At 42.2% G+C, this 17421-nt stretch overlaps 1 protein-coding gene across 5 annotated transcripts in view; it reads right to left on the reverse strand.

Moving 5' to 3' along the window:
* Positions 1 to 17421, reverse strand: part of elovl8b (ELOVL fatty acid elongase 8b) — a 52486-nt gene that overhangs the window by 19177 nt on the left and 15888 nt on the right. For all 5 annotated transcript variants that reach the window (XM_068036993.1, XM_068036996.1, XM_068036997.1 and 2 more), the window contains exons 2-4: positions 7611 to 7698; positions 6353 to 6540; positions 4820 to 4900 (exon numbers count right to left, since the gene is read on the reverse strand). In XM_068036993.1, coding sequence (XP_067893094.1) covers positions 4820 to 4900; positions 6353 to 6540; positions 7611 to 7668 — 327 coding nt within the window. In that variant the 5' untranslated portion in view covers positions 7669 to 7698. The remainder of the gene's footprint in view (positions 1 to 4819; positions 4901 to 6352; positions 6541 to 7610; positions 7699 to 17421) is intronic.

The raw sequence follows: 17421 nt of genomic DNA on the forward strand, positions 1-17421 counted from the left end.
TTAAAAGCTGGTCTGACAAAGGGAAATTTCTCATCTCCAGTCACGTGAAGATGAGAAACTGCCCCGGGAACAGTTTACAACCGAGGGCCAGATGGAAACGTTTGGCGGGCCAGATTCAGGCCCGTGGGCCGTATATTGGGCAACCTGGCTCTAAATCAACCCATTCATCCCTAGCCAACGGCCTCTGCTAATGCCACTCTGAAGCTAACCACTATTACTCGAACATGGCTTGGGATGATGCACACCACAGTTCTTTCTTGTTCCTTCATTGTGTGAAAATGTGCTCATTTTGACTCCTTTCTACTGCAGCATTGATAGGACCAAGAATAAATCTCCATTCCATAGCTCTATGGGATAGCTATATCTGTTCTAAAAACAAAAAAAAAAGTGGGGAGTGAATATACAAAAGGGGATTATGCAACATACAAGAAATATTGAATCATTTATGTACAGGCATTCAATTCCCATTTTCAGCTTGTTGAACGGCTTTTTATTTCCAGATTAAACTTTATTGATAACTCAACAGCCTCCTTCCTTTATGCTCCAATAACCTACAGTATTGATGGATCATTTGGCTGAACACTACACATTCAAACTTGATAGGTGTATACAATTCACCCAATGACATGTTCCAGCATAAAACAGGCATGTTGTACCCAGTCACACCCTTTAGAGACATTGGAGACGTATTTCCTGTTGTTGAAGTCCGAGGCAGTGATGTGCAAAAGAGCCACTGTTTTAACTAAACAGTGGCAGAAGCTGATCAACAGTAATAATACACTATGCCTGTACTAGGGAATTGAAAATAGCAGGCGTACTGAATGGCTCACCCTGAATGGTAACTCTTCAGGATCAACAAGTCTGACTTTAATTGTTTGATATAATGCAGCATGTTCCTATTTAATTAGTGACATGATTTTTTTTTCATAAGTTTACATTCTCAGTATTTCATATTAGGTACATTTATAGCTTCCTTTCAGGATAACCGGACACATCATAACCTACTCCAAAAAAAACAGGCAAGTAACATTCTCGAAGGCCTCTGCCAAATGTCATTCTGTAACCAACTTGAACATAAAAAGGTGCACAAAAGCAATGTGTTGGCTTCGGTGGGCAGGGCAGGGGCAGGTGGGACTTGAAGACAGGTTTATCTCATTTATTGAGCATCTTGCCTTTATAAAGTGGCTGAGAAGGACATCATAATCTTCATCCAGAAGAAGCATAAATTTGATTAACACTACATACTGTCAATCACTTGCAAGACAACATTGTAATCCCATTCAGAGGATGTTTGAATTCTATCAATAACAGCTGCATTCATATTATTTGCTGATGGAAGAAACTGAAAAAAAAATTAGAAATAAATATGAACTTCAAGTATTTTTAAGCTATGCTTTTCAAAACAGTGTGACATTTCTAGATTATTTGACCATTACTCCACAGAAAAGTTTGAGAAAAAGTGGGTTTTTTATAAAAGAAAAAAAATCAGCAAGAAATATATATTCTCACGGGTATTTTTCTTAAAAAGGCATCTGAAGAAAGGTAGTTAGTAAACTAATTGGAAGTTTCTTCTCCCCAGTAGTAAACCAAGAATAAATGACCTGCTAATTTGTCTGGGTATTCAGAAAGACACCGCATGCCATTGTCTTGGAAATCTCTGATGTGTCAGCCTTGTAAGTAGAAAAGAATAGATTGCCAGGCTTTTTGATACAGAAAGAAGATTTTAAAAATTTGAACAGAGACCTAAATCAAAAGGGAACAAAATGCTGCAAGAGGGTTAAAAAAAAAGGCAGAAGGGCCTGTAGCCTGGTACTGGGCTGCAGCAAAGAATGCAGAGGGGTTATTCTGTTTAAGTAGGATAATCCACCAAAGTGGAACTGGCATTGCATGTTCTTCATCTGCATAATTACACGAACATAAATTGCTTTTGAACTAACTGACTATGATCATACCAACTGCTCTGTACAATAGAACCATGATGGCACAGGATGCAGCCGTTCAACCCATCGTGTCCGTGCCGACTGAAAAAAAAGCTGCCCAATCTAATCCCACATTCCAGCACTTGGTCCACAGCCTTGCAGGTTACAGCACTTCAGGTGAATGCCCATGTACCTTTTAAAAGAATTGAGGGTTTCTGCCTCCACCACCATTCCTGGCAGTGAATTCCAGACCTCTGGATGAAAAAGTTTTACCTCATGTCCCCTCTAATCCTTCTGCCAATCACCTTAAATCTGTGCCCCATGTACATTTTAACGTGTGTCAAATAAAAAAGCTGATGACAAACCAAATTTCACCTCAGTTACTGCGAATTTGGTTAGCCTTCAGTCGAGACTGAAGAAACACGTATGCAAATTACATAAGCATTTAGGAACATAAGAGCAGAGGAGGCCATCCAGTCCATCAAGCCTGGTCTGCCATTTAATACGATCATGGCTGATCATCCACTTCGATGCCTTTTTCCCACACTATCCTCATATCCCTTTATGTCATTGGAATTTAGAAATCTGTCAATCTCTGCTTTAAACCTAGTCAATGACTGAACTTCCACAACCTCTGGGATAGAGAATTTCAAAGAGTCACAACCCTCTGAGTAAAGAAATTTCTACTCATCTCGGTCCTAAGTGGCTTCCTGCTTATTTTGAAATTGTGTCCCCAGGTTCGAGACTCCCCAACCAGGGGAAACACCTTACCTGCATCTACCCTGTCTATCCCTTTAAATATTTTGTAGGTTTCAATGAGATCACCTCTTATTCTTCGAAACTCTAGAGAATACAGGTCCAGTTTCCCCAATCTCTCTTCACAGGACAGTCCCGTCATCCCAGGAACAAGTCTGGTGAACCTTCATTGCACTCCCTCTATGGCAATAATATCCTTCCCAAGGTAAGGGGACCAAAAATGCACACAGTACTCCAAGTGCGGTCTAACCAAGGCTCTATACAAATGAAGCAAGACTGCACTACTCCTGTACTCAAATGCTCTTGCGGTAAAGGCTAACTTACCATTAGCCTTCCTGATTGCTTGCTGCACCTGCATGTTGCTAGCTTTCAGTGACTTATTGATGAGGACGCCCAGGCCCCTTTGTACATGTAGACTTTCGAATCTCTTATCATTTCAGAAATACTCTGCACATCTATTCCTCCTACCAAAATGGATAACTTCACATTTTTCCACATTATATTCCATCTCCACATTCTTGCCCACTCACTAAGTCTTTGCAAATCCCCGTGAAGCCGCTTTGCATCTTCCTCTCAACACATATTCCCACCAAGTTTTGTGTCATCTGCGAACTTGGAAATAGTACATTTGGTCCCCACATCCAAATCATTGATATATACTGCGAACAGCTGGGGCCCAAGTACTGATCCTTGCGGTACCCCACTAGTCACAGCCTGCCAATGCGAAAATGACCGGTTTATTCCTACTCTCTGTTTTCTGCCTGTTAAATCAATCCTTAATCCATGCCAGTTTATTACCTTCTATCCCATGTGCTTTAATTTTGATAACCAACCCCCTGTGGCGGACTTTATGAAAAGCCTATTGAAAATCCAAGTGTACCACGTCCACCGACTCCCCTTTAACAATTCTGTTAGTAACATCCTCAAAATCTCCGACAGGTTCGTCAAACATGATTTCCCATTCATAACTCCAAGTTGACTGTGCTCAATCAGATCATTATTATCCAAGTGTCCATTTATCACATCCTTTAGAATAGATTCTAGCATTTTCCCAATGACTGATGTAAGGTTAACAGATCTGTAATTTTGTTTTCTCTCTCCCTCTCTTCTTAAATAGTGGGGCGACATTTGCTACCTTCCAATCTAAAGGAACCGCTCCAGAATCTACAGAATTTTGGAAGATGATCACCAATGTATCCACTATCTCCATAGCTACCTCTTTCAACACTCTGGGATGTAGAATATCAGGTCCTGGGGATTTATCAACCTTCAGCCCCATTAATTTCTCCAATACAACCTTCTTACTAATATTAATTTCATTCAATTCCTCATTCTCCTTTGCCCCTTGGACCTCTAATTCTGGGAGATTTCTTACATCTTCCTCAGTGAAGACAGACACAAAGTAATCATTTAGCTTCTCTGCCATTTCTCTATTCCCCACTATAAATTCTCCTGACTCTGCCTGTAATGGATCCACATTTGTCTTAGCCAAACGTTTCCTTTTTATGTACCTATTAGAAGCTTTTACAGTCCACTTTTAAGTTTTTTGCTAGCTTACATTCATATTTACATTCATATTTTATTCTCCCTTTATCAATCAATCAGTTTCTTGGTCCTCCTTTGCAGTATTCTAAAATCCTCCCAATCCTCAGGTTTACGACTGTTTCTGACAACTTTATCGGCCTTTTCTTTTAATTTTATACAATCCTTAACTTCCTTTGTTAGCCACTGTTGACTGCCTTTTCTTTTGGGGTTTTCTGATCCAGACTACAAGCTTATGGCGTAATTGCTACCACCGAACTTCAAAAAGGTACCTACAGCACATCAAAACTCGTTAAGAGTTTGCAAGTGTAAATATTTTGTCTCTGACTTGAGATCTCGCTCATTAGCCCCATTCCAAATGTTATACTATGAGCCCTGAATAGACAATAAAACACACTGTAGATGTTAAGTCATATCTGTACAGGAAAATGTTCTCACTTCTTTTAATGAAATAATCCACATTGTTATGTGAACAAGTGAAAAGGGACATGCCCATTCTCCAGCTCTTGCCCCACTTCCTAAAATAAGACAAGCATTGGACACCTGATTTACGAATACATTTCACGAGACCTTCAACCACTTTTTCAATCCATGTTTCTCACCCGTAGTCCAAGCTCACTGTTGCTGTAATCCACAGGCTCACAAAGATAGCTGTAGTTTGCACGAACTGATGTCACCAGGAACTAGAATGCAAAATTAAATTAGATTAATTTGTTGTATAGAAAGCACAACATCGTTATGAATAAGTTGTGAAATAGAACCAGATGTCACTGTTTCAATTGTGTGATACAATACCACTTCAGTTTGAATCAAGAGATATCACCTTAAGAGGCTGCCATCCCTCACCTTTGCTAACAGTAAATGAAAAGCAGCAAAGCCTACCTCAGCGTATTTCAGACATTTAATACTGATGGATTGAAATGGCATTTATAGCAACTGGAGCTTTGACCGAAATCAGAAAATCCTCAATCCCTTGATATGTTAAATACTAAAAGCCACAAATTCATAACCAGACTAACTTAACTCTTGTTCAATATATGTGGATTGTGTCACGCTCATGCAATACGAATTTATGAACTATAAAATGAACTTATGAAATAAACTCGAAATAGACCCTTTTGTTGTAAAATGAAAATGGAGTTAAGAGGTCAGGTGATCTTTCCTTTCGTGCCAATACACATAGAACTAAAAGAACCCTCAGCTAATTTTCATGTCTGGTCGAGTCTTGGAGAAGTCAGTAAAATACAAATGACCTTTCCAGACGCACCCCTGAGAAACCATTAAAATGCAAATCACCTTTTCTGTGGTAATGGGTGCTTCTCTCCAACTGATTGGGTTAACAATACTGTCGCAGACTTTTTGACCAAAGAATGAGTGTGAAAAGCCCTACTTTAGCAAGGCAAAATGAGGAAAAATGACTCGGATTCCATTGTCTAACAATGGCCTCACCATCAGAAACCATTTACAAGGACAATGGATAGAGAAACTATGGTCACATAAGAGAAACTGGGTTTCTGATAAGGAGCTTTAATAAAGGTATATTCTGGGCAGACAAAGGAGATCTGTTTATGCCATCGAAGAGAAAGAACCTTGCCTGAGATTACCCGTTTTAAACTATAGATAAGCAGAGACTGGAGTTTGGCTTTGAACTACACACCTAAAAACTAAACTGCTAAAACTATGCAGTTTTTAGAAGAAAGCAAGCACATATCTCAAATGTGGAGCTGAGAGAAATAAATAGTTGCTCTCAGAGAAGAGTGTTCTTAACTATAGAAAGATTTAGATGTTGTTTTCTTCAGGGACTGTTGTTATATAAAACTCTACGAAAGCTACTTTTAAAGTAACAGCTTCCTTCATTTTTAAATGTTTTTAGTTACTTAGTCAGTCTGCCAGAATGTCATTAGAGCAAGTCTTTGCTGTGGAAGCTTATTTTCCATAGTCAGTCAGAGAGAGAACTTTCAACCTATTTATTTAAAGGTAGAATGAAACCCACATCCCAGAGATGAAGGGCAGTGGACCAGCCTCCTGCTTTATCCACATGGCAGTTTAATTTTTAGAAGAAAGCAAGCACGTAGTTCAAAGGTGGCACAAGCAAAAGGCTTGCAATTACAACAATTAAAAGGAAACATACATACCTCCCAAAAAATGTAAGCTGAAATGGCAACCAGGGCAAAATTGTAAACAAGTAGTACATATTTCAGTTTGAATGGTTCACGACTCAGCATGTACTTTGGTCCATATTTGCAGATTAGAAGGTAGATTACGAAGGTGACAAAAACAGGAATGGGCGAGTAAACCAGGAACCAGGGGTCAGTCCTCTTGTCTGAAATTTTTTAAGAGACAATTAAAAAAAAATTTACAAATACACAAGATTTTACAACCTACTTTTTCCACAAGTAGTACACACCATCTTGCTTTAAAAAATGGACCTGAAGTACAAGTGAGCATTGTCTGCCAAGCATTTTTAAAATATATGAAACAGAGCACTGATTATAATGGAGTTTAATAATTGCTAACCACATTTGCTACTCCCTGAGCATACTCATTGGAATTATATTAAATGCGTAGCACCTTAAATATAGAACAGGTCAATTTACATGGAGGACTAAAGAAGATTTCCAGTAGGTACACGGCTACTAGAGGAATGTCGCAGCAGTGGGCCATACCAAGAGGTATGTGTGACATTGGGCTTCCGCCCGTGTGCTGGCACAACTGGTATGAATAATTTCTCTTTTGGACCAATGTAGCCACTGCACTACCACACAAACCCACTCACCCCAAAAGCCATCCTGCCCTGCCCCACCACCCCCTGCCAAATCCAGGAACTGACCAAGAAGCCAGGGAAAGAGCCCAAGCAATATAGCAGAAATGCACAGGAGGACTGCAGAAATTCACAGGCATATTACTGATAACCAAGGAAGACTAAGCAAGCTCCTTTAGCACACCACTGTACTGCAATAATAATTTTTTAAAAACTTACAAGTATGTTCAAGCCAAAAAAGACTGAAGGCCTTGAGTTACTTAATGACACAGAATGACAGAAGATTACAGGACAGGAAGTAGGCACATGGTCCATGACAACTGTATGCCAGAGGTATCAAAACTAATTCCATTGCCCCATGCTTTCCCCACAGCCCTGTATTTTCCTCTGCTTTAAATATTAATTTTTCCCCTTAAAAATATCAATGATCCTCTCTTCTCAACTATTTCCTGCAGTAAAGTAATCCATGCTCCAACAATTAAAAGATTGGAGTAATTACTGATGCCAAATATAGACACAAATTGTGAAACGTACAACCAATTTTCATCCTATTTTTGTCCTACAAACCGTAACGTTTAAAACAGTTAATAAATTAGGTTCTTGAGACCACTCTGAAGTGCTGCTTTTCTTACCTCCATTTTCTACTGCCCAGTCATAAAAGTCTCGAATCTTCTCCCAGGTAGAAGCCATGAAGTTCACAAAGCTCTTTTTTCAGAAGTCCTGAAAAGATTAACACATTACAATTAAAGTGACTTTATTGTTAAATTATGGAATGTTCTCATGTTTATTTTTACAATAATGCATTCATGAGCAAATGTGATACAGAAATGATAAGCAACTGGAACAGATTTATTTTTGTTGCAAGAATCACTATTCCTCAAACACTTAAAAACACTACTTTGAAATGGGGTACTAGAAGCTGCACAAGAGTAGTTGGGATCTTTTTGCTCTCTAATGTCATTCTCTACTGTGAATAAACTGCTTGGCCTATATTTGGCAACGTGGCCAAAATGAGAAAGTAAACAGAGGAAAGCCAGTGCGTTTCCACGCTGGTGCAGTGCTTAAAAGCTCCAATGCACTGTGCCACACCACCAGAGTAAAAAGTTCAGATATTACTGTGAAGCTCCAAGATACTGAAAATGACTTTTTTTTTATTCATTCATGGGATGTGGACCTCGCTGGCCATGCCAGCATTTATTGCCCATCCCTAATTGCCCTCCGGAAGGTGGTGGTGAGCTACCTTCTTGAACTGCTGCATTCCACGTAGGGTAGGTACACACACAGTGCTGTTCGGAAGGGAGTTCCAGGATTTTGACCCAGCGACACTGAAGGAAGGGCGATATAGTTCCAAGTCAGGATGGTGTGCGAGTTGGAGGGGAACTTGCAGGTGGTGGTGTTCCCACGCATTTGCTGCCCTTGTCCTTCTATTTGGTAGAGGTCGTGGGTTTGGAAGGTGCTGTCTAAGGAGCCTTGGTGTGTTGCTGCAGTGCATCTTGTAGATGGTACACACTGCTGCCACTGTGTGTCGGTGGTGGAGGGAGTGAATGTTTGCAGATGGGGTGCCAATCAAGCGTGCTGCATTGTCCTGGATGGTGTCGAGCTTCTTGAGTGTTGTTGGAGCTGCACCCATCCAGGCAAGTGGAGAGTATTCCATCACACTCCTGACTTGTGCCTTGTAAATGGTGGACAGGCTTTGGGGAGTCAGGAGGTGAGTTACTCACCGCAGGATTCCTAGCCTCTGACCTGCTCTTGTAGCCACGGTATTTATAAGGCTACTCCAGTTCAGTTTCTGGTCAATGGTAGCCCCTAGGATAGTGGGGGATTCAGCGATGGTAATGCTGTTGAATGTCAAGGGGAGATGGTTAGATTATCTCTTGTTGGAGATGGTCATTGCCCGACACTTGTGTGGCGTGAATGTTACTTGCCACTTATCAGCCCAAGCCTGGATATTGTCCTGGTCTTGCTGCATTTCTACACGGACTGCTTCAGTATCTGAGGAGTCATGAATGGTGCTCAACATTGTGCAATCATCAGCGAACATCCCCACTTCTGACCTTATGACTGAAGGAAGGTCATTGATGAAGCAGCTGAAGATGGTTGGGCTTAGGACACTACCCTGAGGAACTCCTGCAGTGATGTCCTGGAGCTCAGATGATTGACCAACAACCACAGCCATCTTCTTTTGCGCTAGGTATGACTCCAACCAGCAGAGGGTCTTCCCCCTGATTCCCATTTGCTAGAGCTCCTTGATGCCATACTCGGTCAAATGCTGCCTTGATGTTAAGGGCAGTCACTCTCACCTCGAGTTCAGCTCCTTTGTCCATGTTTGAACCAAGGCTGTAATGAAGTCAGGAGCTGGCCCTGGCAGAACCCAAACTGAACGTCTCTGAGCAAGTGCCGCTTGATGACACTGTTAATGACACCTTCCATCACTTTACTGATGATTGAGAGTAGACTGATGGGGCGGTAATTGGCTGGGTTGGACTTGTCCTGCTTTTTGTGCACAGGACATACCTGGGCAATTTTCCACACTGCCGGGTAGATGCCAGTGTTGTAACTGTACTGGAACAGCTTGGCTCGGTGTGCAGCAAGTTCTGGAGCAGAGGTCTTCAGTACTATTGCCGGAATATTGTCAGGGCCCATAGCCTTAGCAGTATCCAGTGCCTGCAGTAGTTTCTTGATATCATGCAGAGTGAATCGAATTGGCTGAAGTCCGGCATCTGTGATGCTGGGGACTTCAGGAGGAGGCAGAGATGGATCATCAACTCGCACTTCTGGCAGAAGATTTTTGCAAATGCTTCAGCCTTATCTTTTGCACTGATGTGCTGGGCTCCCCCATCATTGAGGATGGGGATATTTGTGGAGCCACCTCCTCCAGTTCGTTGTTTAATTGTCCACCACCATTCACGACTGGATGTGGCAGGACTGCAGGGCTTAGATCTGATCCGTTGGTTATGGGATCGCGTAGCTGTGTCTATCGCATGCTGCGTACGCTGTTTGGCACGCAGATAGTCCTGTGTTGTAGCTTCACCAGGTTGACACCTCATTTTGAGGTATGCCTGGTGCTGCTCCTGGCATGCTGTCCTGCACTCTTCATTGAACCAGGGTTTGTGTCCTGGTTTGATGGTAATGATAGAATGGGGGATATGCTGGGCCATGAGGTTACAGATTGTGGTTGAATATAATTCTGCTGCTGCTGATGGCCCACAGCACCTCATGGATTCCCAGTTTTGCAATGCGAGATCTGTTCAAAATCTATCCCATTTAGCATGGTGGTAGTGCCACACAACACGAAGGAGGATATCCTCAATGTGAAGGCGGGACTTCGTCTCCACAACGACTGTGCGGTGGTCACTCTTACCAATACAGTCATGGACAGATGCATCTGCAGCAGGCAGATTGGGGAGGACGGGGTCATTTATGTTTTCCCCTCTTGTTGGTTCCCTCACCATCTGCCGCATACCCGGTCTAGCAGATATGTCCTTTAGGACCCGGCCAGCTTGGTCAGTAGTGGTGCTACCGAGCCACTCTTGGTGATGGACATTGAAGTCCCCCACCCAGAGTACATTCTGTGTCATTGCCACCCTCAGTGCTTCTTCAAAATGCTGTTCAACATGGTGGAGTACTGAGTCACCAGCTGAGGGAGAGCGGTAGGTGGTAATCAGCAGGAGGTTTCCTTGCCCATGTTTGACCTGATGCCATGAGACATCATGGGGTCCAGAGTCGATGTTGAGGACTCCCAGGGCAACTCCCTCCCTACTGTATACCACTGTGCCGCCACCTCTGGTGGGTCTGTCCTGTGGGTGGGACAGGACATACCCAGGGATGGTGATGGCAGAGACTGGGACATTGTCTGTCAGGTACGATTCCGTGAGTATGACTATGTCAGGTTGTTGCTTGACGAGTCTGTGGTGCAGCTCTCCCAACTTTGGCACAAGCCCCCAGATGTTAGTAAGGAGGACTTTGCAGGGTCGACAGGGCTGGGTTTGCCGTTGTCGTTTCTGGTGCCTAGGTCGATGCCGGGTGGTCTGGCCAGTTTCATTCCATTATTAGAATAAACACAACATTTTTAAAGATTGAAACATTTGTTGTGCAATATATGTCACTCAAGAGATACAATATAAAACTGACACAAACCTCTTTCAGGCAGACTCTCTCAACTGTGGATAGATAAATAGGAACATTTTCACATATTCCACTTCTACCAATAATCCATTCATAAACTAGATGAAATAATTTTAATAACAGAAGAACCTAAACAAAGCCATCTTCCCCACTTCTTTCCCACCTCCAGGCTTATATTTATGCTTTATATCAACTTGTATTTATGAACTGCACTGACGTTTTCGATGACAAATCAATTGGTATAATGTATTTAATCAATGAACCTGAAGATCAGTTCCTGTGTCAAAGAATCAAATTCAGATTTTTTTTTTAAAAAAAAGGAACATTTGGTATTACACCAAATACATCTACTTGTGAGAAACCCTACAGTTGAACTGGAACTCCTTAAAAACCTGTAGTTTATATCTAAATTACAGAAACTTTAAATATAATACTCCATGTTAAACACACAGGACTGCAACAGAGCAATACAAACATTTTTTTTTACATATAAAGGCTAATTCAATGACCAGAGTCAAATCAGTCAGTACAACAAAAAAAGGGCCACAATGGTTCATTCCATTAGCAAAGCTCCTTCAAGTACCAGGCTCATAATAGCAGCATAGACAATGGTAGTTTTATTGGAACTATTATGTAATTCTCTCAGGATGGGCGTGCCCTACAATCACAAAATCTGTACAGCTTTGGACTGCACTGTACTCGGGACAATTGCAAATTGATGTTAATGCTCTCTTCAAGAGAAGACTTTTACCAGGCTTGTGCAAATTAGATTCAATCCTACTTAAATTTACAGATTGAATTTTAACATATTTACTTCCAAACCTCTCTGTTCAAATAAATGACAAAGTCATAGGTTAATTCGGATCAATACAACAAGAAGTTTATTGAAACAAATTGCATAACACAAAAAATAGGAGCAGGCAGGAGGAGGCTACATCAATTCCACTTTCCCACCCTACACCCATAACCCATGGTAGTGTCCAAAGATTTAACAATTTCAGTCTTGAATATAATCAATGACTGAATATCCAAAGTCCTCTGGCGTAGAGAATTCTAAAGATTCACAACCTTTGAGTGAAGAAGTTGCTCATCTCATCAATAACCTTCCTTCCATCATAAGGTCAGAAGTAGCAATGCTCACTGATGATTGCAGTGTTCAGTACCATTCGCGACTCCTCAGATACTGAAGCAGTTCATGTCCACATGCAGCAAAACCTGGACACCATTCAGACTTGGGCTGATAAGCGGCAAGTAACATTTGCACCACATCAGTGGTGGGCAATGACTATCTCCAACAAAAGAAAATATAACCACCTCCCCTTGACATTTAACAGCATTACCATTGCTGAATCACTCACCATCAACACCCTGGGGGTTACCACTGACCAGAAACTGAACTGGACCAGCCATATAAATACTGCGGCTACAAAAGCCGATCAGAGGCTGGGAATTCTGCAGTAACTCACCTCCTGACTCCCAAAAGCCTGTCCACCATCTACAAGGCACAGGTCAGGAGTGTGATGGAATACTCTCCACTTGCCTGGAAGATTGCAGTTCCAAAAACACTCAAGAAGCTCGATTCCATCCAGGACAAAGCAACTCACTTGATCGGCACCCCATCCACCACCAACACTTAGTGACAGCAGTGTGCACCATATACAAGATGTACTTCAGCAACTCACCAAGCCTCCTTCAACAGGACCTTCCAAACCCAGGACCTCTACCACCTAGAAGGACAGGGGTAGCAGATGCATGGGAACACCACCACCTGCAAGTTCCCCTCCAAACCACACACCATCCTGACTTGGAACAATATTGTCATTCCTTCACTGTCACTGGGTCAAAATACTGCAACTCCCTTCCTAACAGCACTGTGGGTGTACCTACACCACATGGACTGCAGCAGTTCAAGATGACAGCTCACCACCACCTTCTCGAGGGCAATTAGGGACGGGCAATAAATGCTGGCCTTGCCAGTGACGTTCACATACCATGAAAGAATTTAAAAAACTCACTCCTGAATGGTCAACCCTTATCCTGATATGATGATCCAGAGATCTAGACTCTCCAACCTCTCCGCATTTATCCTGTCAAGCCCTTTAGGAATTGTTTACATTTCAATGAGATCAGCACTCATTCTGCTAAACTCAGGAGAGTATGGGCCAATTCTACTTAATCTCTCCTCACAGCCCTCTCATCCCAGGAATCAATCAAGTAAGCCTCTGTTGCAACCCCTCTAAGGCAAGTATATCCTTCCTTAGATAAAGAGACCAAAACTGTGCACAGTTCTCCACCAAAGCCCGATATAATTGCAGTAAGGTTGCCTTACTTTTATACTCTAACCCCCTTGCAATAAAGGCAAATGACTAAAGCCAGATATGCACAATTCTGTTCACCACACAAGAATGGATATATATCTATTCTTGAATTATTTCCTCACATCATACACAATTTTAAAATCTGTTTTTAAAAAATCAGCTTTATTCATATCTCACTCAATGGAGAAATCAAGATGGGGGAGGCTACAAGAATGCAAGTGGTACAAGTGGGAGATTATAGCAAATGCTTTTGCACATTATGGAATCTCAGTGTGGGAGACAACGTCAAGGAATGAAGAACTGCAGTCGGATCATTCAATAAGCTTTTATAATCATGTTGAAGGGAAGTTAAAGGAGGAAAGGAATTTTCAGCATGATAGGTCACGGATAGTAAATGATGTAGGGAAGGCTCCTATTTACTGACACTAAGTGGCATAGAGGAGCCTCACATTCACTGACTGTGAAGATATCTTTACCCACCCATCATAGGAAGCATATAAAAGCTATGGAAAATGTAAAGGGCGGTGTACCAGAAATGAGATGGTACAGCCATGGAGTCGAGTAGTTAGAGGGTGATCTGTTAGGAGGTCTTCAAGATTATGAAGTGCATTATATTTCTGGATGTACTACTTGGGTTCAATAACCATACCTGTAAGATGACCACATATCCCTCAAGAGTAAAAAGTGTTTATTTGCCCAATATGAGGTATACCAGGGAACCCATGCCATTGTATGGAATACATCATGTCCCACCAAATGATCTCTTTCTTTGGAAGGCAGAATGATCAGACCATAAGGCAACTGATGAATATAACTTTGTTGAAAAGAGAGACACATGTTGGCGAAGCTTTTCGTCTTGCACTCATCAGGACAAATTCAAGAAAGCCAAATCTCAAAACTATCAGAATAATTTATACTACAGGAGAAAAGATGCTGATTGGTTGGCAAGCTGACTCTGTTTGGCTGAGGAATTGCCATGGAGAAAGCAACAAAAAACTACAGCCTCCCCAAGCTTCTGGAACAAAACAAAACCTCTGTTAGATGTGATTCCGCGATTGGGCAGCACTTGCTGAACAATCCCGAGTGTGCTAATAGCTACACTAACAACCAATTTAAGATAATCAGTCAAGCTCAAAATGTGGCTCATTTACGCTTCCTAGAAGTGACATACATTCATACGCAGGAACCTGTTCTCTGCAAACAAAAGGAATATGTTCAAGCCTTGCGCCTTTTTTGAATTACCCGGAAGCTGACCAAAAGGATCATTGGCCCTTCTCCCATATTGACCTGACTGACTCATGTAACTCTTAAGGGGCTGAAGTAATCAATCAAAACTAGTACCCCAGGATACCAATCACCCAAGATGCCTGGAATTGAATGAGATGGCTTTTGATCTGCACCAAGTAATTCCAATTGTTAGGGAGGAGATTTGTGAGGAATTGACAATCATTACAAGTTGGATTATTGGGCACAGAGGGATGTACTGGCAGACTGGAAACAGGCTACTATAATCAAACTGTCCATCTCAAAATACCATGTAACAGTTGTTACTTTGTCATGCTGCAGCATCATGAGTAGCTGAAGAGTCTGATTCTGGAGTGACAGTCCTTACCACAAATGGTACCAATCAGATGGCCAGATGAGGAAGCCCACAGTATTAACTCACGAAGCCTGATGCGCTTTCCGCTTTGCTTTCTTCTCTATCCTCTCTCTTAAACCTCTCTGACTTCCCTATGCAGCACAGCCCTTCAGCGTGTCCTGCTGTTAGCAACATCTTCCCAGCTTGTGGTACTGATTTTTCAAGTTTTCAAGACCCGCTTGCAAACATGATACAACCCGAGCCTCAGTCAGCTCAGCAGTTTTGCAAGCTCCCAATATAAAAGATCCTTTGGAATACTTCCATTTTCCATCCAATATTGAACAGGCCACCAGAGACATCTGTTTAAAAAATGGTATTAGACTTGGAAACTAAGTTTCCTTGAGTACTTTGGTGTCAGGGATTTTGTCTTTCCACTTGATAATTAAAATAGGGCAGAGGCAGCAGACGTGCAAAGAGTTTTGCCTCTCTTGCCTGCTATACAGGTGGTCCAGGTCTCACTACCACACAGCAGCATGCACAGACTGCATGTTTAGTAGATCAGTATTGTTGTCTTTAATATTAATTTCCCATTATTCCACACGTGCTTAGTCAATTGGCTGAATATGGTTGCTGCCTTTCCGTGCAAAAAGTTAGCATGTCATCTAGAAATTAGTTACCAGATACAGTGGGTCCTAGGTAGCAAAGTTTGTGTACAACTTCCAGCATAGTGTTATCTATGGAAACTTTGGGTGCAGTCAATACACCCTGTACTGTGAACACTGTTTTCTCTGGGGCGGCACAGTGGTTAGCACCGCAGCCTCACAGCTCCAGCGACCCGGGTTCAATTCTGGGTACTGCCTGTGTGGAGTTTGCAAGTTCTCCCTGTGTCTGCGTGGGTTTCCTCCGGGTGCTCCGGTTTCCTCCCACATGCCAAAGACTTGCAGGTTGATAGGTTAATTGGCCATTATAAATTGCCCCTAGTATAGGTAGGTGGTAGGGAAATATAGGGACAGGTGGGGATGTGGTAGGAAAAATGGAATTAGTGTAGGATTAGGATAAATGGGTGGTTGATGGTCGGCACAGACTCGGTGGGCCGAAGGGCCTGTTTCAGTGCTGTATCTCTAAACTAAACTCATCACAAGCCTTCAAAAAGCTTTTGCAATGTTGTTTAAGTTCCGCTGCATAGTTGGCAAAAAGAACTTGTCAACAGATGATTGCATGCTTCCAAGCAAAATGTAAAACCAAGGTTAAAAAGAGTTGGATTAACGCATCTTCAGGATCTAGATGAGGAAGCATAATGAAGCTGCAAAGAGAAAATCATACCAAAAAAGACACTGCTGCCCAAACATATTCCTGTTTGACCCCACTGCAGATTTCAAAACTCCTGGGCTGTAGCCTTTGTACCATGATGGAACAATCAAATCAGACGAGGAGGAATGAGGCACTAATTTGAAGAATAGCAGGGGAGTTCGCCTGGTCAATATTTATTCTTCAACCAGCATCACAAAAGATTACCTGGTCGTTTATTGCATTAACTGTTCGTGGGGCCATGCTGTGTTTGCTACATTACAACAGTGACTGCACTTTAAAAGGTACTTCATTGGCTGTGAAGCAGTCTGGGACATCCTGAGATTGTGAAAGGTGCTACATAAATAAAAGGTTTCTCTTCTCTAATTCTATGTCGCTGCCTTATTCCCATAAGCCTTTGTGCCCTTTTCTTGGCTAACCTATTTGTATATGTTCCCTGTGGTATACCACAGGGATCGATGCTCAGACCCTTGCTGCTTGTAGTTTACATTAATGATTTAGACGTGAATATTGGTGGTGTCGTAATTAGTGAGGAGGGGCTGGTAAGATGGGCAGAGCAGTGGCAAATGGAATCCCGAGAAGTCTGAGGTGATATATTTTGGGAGGATTAACAAGGCAAGGGAATATACAATGAATATTAGGACCCTAGAAAGTAGAGAGGGTCAGAGGGATCTTGGTGTATTTGTCCATAGATCACTGAAGGCAGCAGCACAGATAGATAAGGTGGTTAGGAAGGCATATGGGATACTTGCCTTTATTAGCCAAGGTATAGAATATAAGAGCAGGGAGGTTATGATGGAGCTGTATAAAATGCTAGTTAGGCCACAGCTGGATGTTACTGTGTACAGTTCTGGTCACCACACTATAGGAAGGATGTGATTGCACTGGAGAGGGGGCAGAGGAGATGCACCAGGATGTTGCCTGGGCTGGAGCATTTCAGCTACGGAGAGAGACTGGATAGGCTCGGGCTGTTTTCCTTAGAGCAGAGAAGGCTGAGGGGGACCTGATTGAGGTATACAAAACTATGAGGGACATAGATAGGGTAGATAGGAAGAAACTTCTTCCCTTAGCAGAAGTGTCAATAACTAGGGGGCAGAGATTTAAGATCAAGGG

Source organism: Heterodontus francisci, chromosome 8, assembly GCF_036365525.1.
Source record: "Heterodontus francisci isolate sHetFra1 chromosome 8, sHetFra1.hap1, whole genome shotgun sequence".
Lineage (NCBI taxonomy): Eukaryota > Metazoa > Chordata > Chondrichthyes > Heterodontiformes > Heterodontidae > Heterodontus > Heterodontus francisci.